General features: G+C 49.9%; 1 protein-coding gene across 1 annotated transcript in view; it reads right to left on the bottom strand.

Moving 5' to 3' along the window:
- Cercam (cerebral endothelial cell adhesion molecule) overlaps nucleotides 1-3919 on the bottom strand; it is a 12733-nt gene that overhangs the window by 4500 nt on the left and 4314 nt on the right. Inside the window, exons 6-8 of the mRNA XM_021156820.2 lie at nucleotides 1493-1612; nucleotides 1158-1234; nucleotides 955-1061 (exon numbers count right to left, since the gene is read on the bottom strand). Of these exons, the coding sequence (XP_021012479.1) occupies nucleotides 955-1061; nucleotides 1158-1234; nucleotides 1493-1612 (304 nt within the window). The remainder of the gene's footprint in view (nucleotides 1-954; nucleotides 1062-1157; nucleotides 1235-1492; nucleotides 1613-3919) is intronic.

Raw genomic sequence — 3919 nt, 5'->3', positions numbered from 1 at the left:
GGACAGCCAGGGCTACACAGAGAAACCCTGTCTCGGAAAAAAAAAAAAAAAAAAAAACACAGTGTTTGACTAGAAATCCTGAAAATGTGAATTCAATCCCCAGATCCCACAGTGAAAGGAGAGAATGACTCCCAAAACATGCCCTCTGATCTCTACATGTATGCGCCCTCATATATGCAACACACACAAATAAACTTGAAATTTTTCTAAATAAACCCCAAAAGAATGATGGGGAAATTATATATATGTGTATGTGTATGTGTATCTATTTATCTATTTACCTATCTATTGAAATATATATATATATATATGTATGTGTGTGTATGTATATATATATATATATACATACATACATACACACATATACATATACATAATATACATATATTTGTATATATCTGAACAAAAGGGACCTAGGGTTTGAAGCAAAGAGCAGCTGGCATCTGGGGCATGTGACCGTGGCAGCAATTGTAGCTTGGCCACTGAATCCCTGTGGAACACAGCTAGACTTTACCCATGTTCCACGCTCCAGCCCCTCAGGGACCTAACTCTAGCATGAAGAACATCCCTGAGGCTGCCTACCCCTTAGCCAGGTGTTGGACCTAGCTAGCTTCTCACTGGAGTCTCAGAGACCACAAGAACCAAGCATGCTTATGTATTAAGTTGAAGTGAGGCAGAGACAGGACAGTTTCCCAGAGTTTATACAGCTGCCATGTGAGAGCCCTCAACCCAAGCCCTGGGGGCCTCTGCACTGCACCTTTCTCCCTCAGGTGGGCTGAGGGAGGACATCTTGTCCCCGTTGGCCTTCTCTGGCATTCCTGAGAGAGCAGGACTCAGGCCCCATGTGGCTACCTCCTGGATCTTTAGGAAGCTCATTCTACTGGTCTGCTTGTCCACTCGTAGGATCTCAAGATGGGTGTCACGATCCCCAAGCTGCATCCCTGGGAGCCTCACCTGCCATCTACAGCATCTACCACCTGGGCAGAGATCTCCATCTCCCAGAGAGAGCTCAGCATTCGAGCCCGGCGCTGGGGTCTGCGGGCCAGGCTGATGACAAAGACCTGGAGGGAGTAGACATGAGTCCAAGAAGGGCAGATGTAAGCCCAAGGGAGGGTTCCTTATCCACCCCACTCCAGTTCTGTAGGTTGGAAACTTACTTCATCAAACCCCATTTTGCTGGGCTTCTTTGGGGGCCGAGATACATGAGCTGAGGCCAGCATGGGGGGCCCATCCACTGAAAAAGGAAACAACACCCCCAACGCCCAGGCATGAGTCCCTGCTGACTCCTGGTCATAGACGCCCCCTGGAGCCCAGCCCCAGCTTCACTCTGGCTCCAGCAGAACAGCTAGCAGGCCAGATCAGAACCCTGAGGTGCTGCAGGGAAGAGAGCTTGCTCACTGTCATGACTTCAGACCAAGGCTGGCATGCAAATATGCTTAAATCTAAACCTAGTAAAGGAGCATTGTGGGAAAGCAGGGACCCCAGCCCTCACCTAGTGCTTCCAAAATGAGGTGGATAAAGTTGGTCTTCTCTTCTTCCAGGCCCTGGTGGGGCTTCACTGCCACATTCATGTACCCGTAACGATGGTCATTGCACACATGCATCGAGACCCCTGCAGAGAGAGAGAGACCGTGTGAGTGCTGGAGCGAGGCTCTCAGACATGCACAGTCAGAGACTGCACACATGCACCGAGACCCCTGCAGAAAGACCCTGTGAGTGCTGGCACGAGGCTCTCAGCAGGCACGGTCAGCGACCCAGCTGTGCCACAGTGGCTAGGGCACTGGGCTGAGCTTCCAGCCCTTCTCTTACCTGCCTACATGCTGCAGACTTCACCAGCACCTCATGGTGGACAACCAGGGCCCTTCCCTCCCTGACCCCCAGGAAAGTTCTCCCCTCCCCAGATCGTCTTCACAGCCCTAGCCAAGCTTCGGTCTGGGTCCTGATCCCACGGGCACAGCCTTCTCTGTCAGGGTGTCCCACAGTATTGCCTCCATTTCATCCTCAGTTCTTCCTTGGGGTGGTTGGGGATTTTTTGTTTGGTTTGGTTTGGTTTGGTTTGGTTTGGTTTGGTTTGGTTTGGTTTGGTTTGGTAAGGGAAGGTGAATTGAGACAGGATCTCACTTTGTAGCCCTGGCTAGCCTGGAACTCCTCATGTAGACCAGGCTGGCCTTGAACTCACAGAAATCAGGAGTGCCAGGATTAAAGGCATGTGCCACTATGCCCAGTGCCCTTGGGATTGGATTTATCCCACTCACAGCAAAACATTTCCTTTCTAAGCAAATTTCTTCTTAAGAATAATTATGGGGTGAAGGAGAGATAGCTCAGCAACTAAAAGAAAGCACTTCTTATTCTTGCAGATGACCTGAGTTCAGTTCACAACCACCTGTAAGTTTGATTTCAGGGGATACAACACCCTATTCTGGCCTTCTTAGGCACTGTGCCCACGTGGTACACATACATACATATCAGCAGACAAGCATTCGTGCAAAAAATGAAAATAAATAACAATGCTAGGGTAGTGGCACACATCTTTAGTCCCAGCACTGGAGAGGCAGAGGCAGGTGGATTTCTGAGTTTAACACCAGCCTGGTCTACAAAATAAATTCCAGGCTAGCCAGGGCTATATAGTGAGTCCCTGTCTAAAAAGAATACTGGCAGGTTGGGGGCATGGCTCAGTGGTAGAGTGGCATACACAGAAAAATAGCACTGGAGTGTAGCCCAGGGGTACACTCTGCACTCTGGGTTCCATCCCCACACTACACACACACACACACACACACACACACTCGAGACAGGGTTTCTCTGTGCAGCCCGGGCTGTCCTGGAACTCACTCTGTAGACCAGGCTGGCCTCGAACTCAGAGATCCAATGCCTCTGCCTCCATAGTTCTGGGATTAAAGGTCTCCGCCCAGCACAAAGATAAAAATTAAATAGAAAACCACCATCAGGGCTGAGAAGATGGCTCAGCACTGTGGACCAGAGCTTGAATCTAACACACATGCAAAATAACAACAACAACAAAAGAATAGAAAGAAGAAAAAAAGAAACCCTGGACATGTGCATGCCTGTAAACCCAGTCAGGGTTGTGGGGATGGATAGAAGAATTGTTGGGGCTTAATGATCTCAACAGGCTTCATGAGAGACCCTGCATCAAAGGAGTAAGAGGGAGGGAAGAGGAGGGAGCAGGACACAGCCACACCACCAGTGTGACTTCTAGTGCCAGTCTGATCATGTGACCATCTGATCATATGACCCTCTGAGGGCAACACAGCACTGACAGGCTAAAGACCAGGTCTGTGCCCATCGGTTCCCAGGCTGGCCCTGTCTTCCTGTCCTGCCTCGCCTGCGCTGTGCACCCTCACTGTGCTCCACCACCTGCCTTCTTAGGCTCCTTCCTATCACGGGGTCTTCACATACGCTGGCCTTTCTGCTTCAAAATACTTTTTCTTGGGGAACAGAGAGTTGGTTTGGTGGTTAAGAGCACTTGTCCTTGTAAAGGACTGAGGTTCGATTTCCAGAACACACGTGGAGACTCACCACTTCCTGGAAGCACCAAGCGTGCAGGCAGTACACAGACACACATGCAGGCAGTACACAGACATACATGCAGGTAGTACACAGACATACGTGCAGGCGGTACACAGACATACATGCAGGCAGAACACAGACATACATGCAGGCAGAACACAGACATGCATGCAGGCAGTACACAGACATATATGCAGGCAGCACACAGACATACATGCAGGCAGTACACAGACATACATGCAGGCAGCACACAGACATACATGCAGGCAGCATACAGACATACATGCAGGCAGTACACAGACATACATGCAGGCAGTACACAGACATGCAGGCAGGCAGCACACAGACATGCATGCAGGCAGTACACAGACATGCAGGCAGGCAGCACACA

This window comes from Mus caroli, chromosome 2 (assembly GCF_900094665.2).
Source record: "Mus caroli chromosome 2, CAROLI_EIJ_v1.1, whole genome shotgun sequence".
In the NCBI taxonomy this organism is placed as follows: Eukaryota; Metazoa; Chordata; class Mammalia; order Rodentia; family Muridae; genus Mus; species Mus caroli.
The sequence above is the reverse complement of the archived record's forward strand: the minus strand, read 5'-3'. Positions and strand labels throughout refer to the sequence as shown.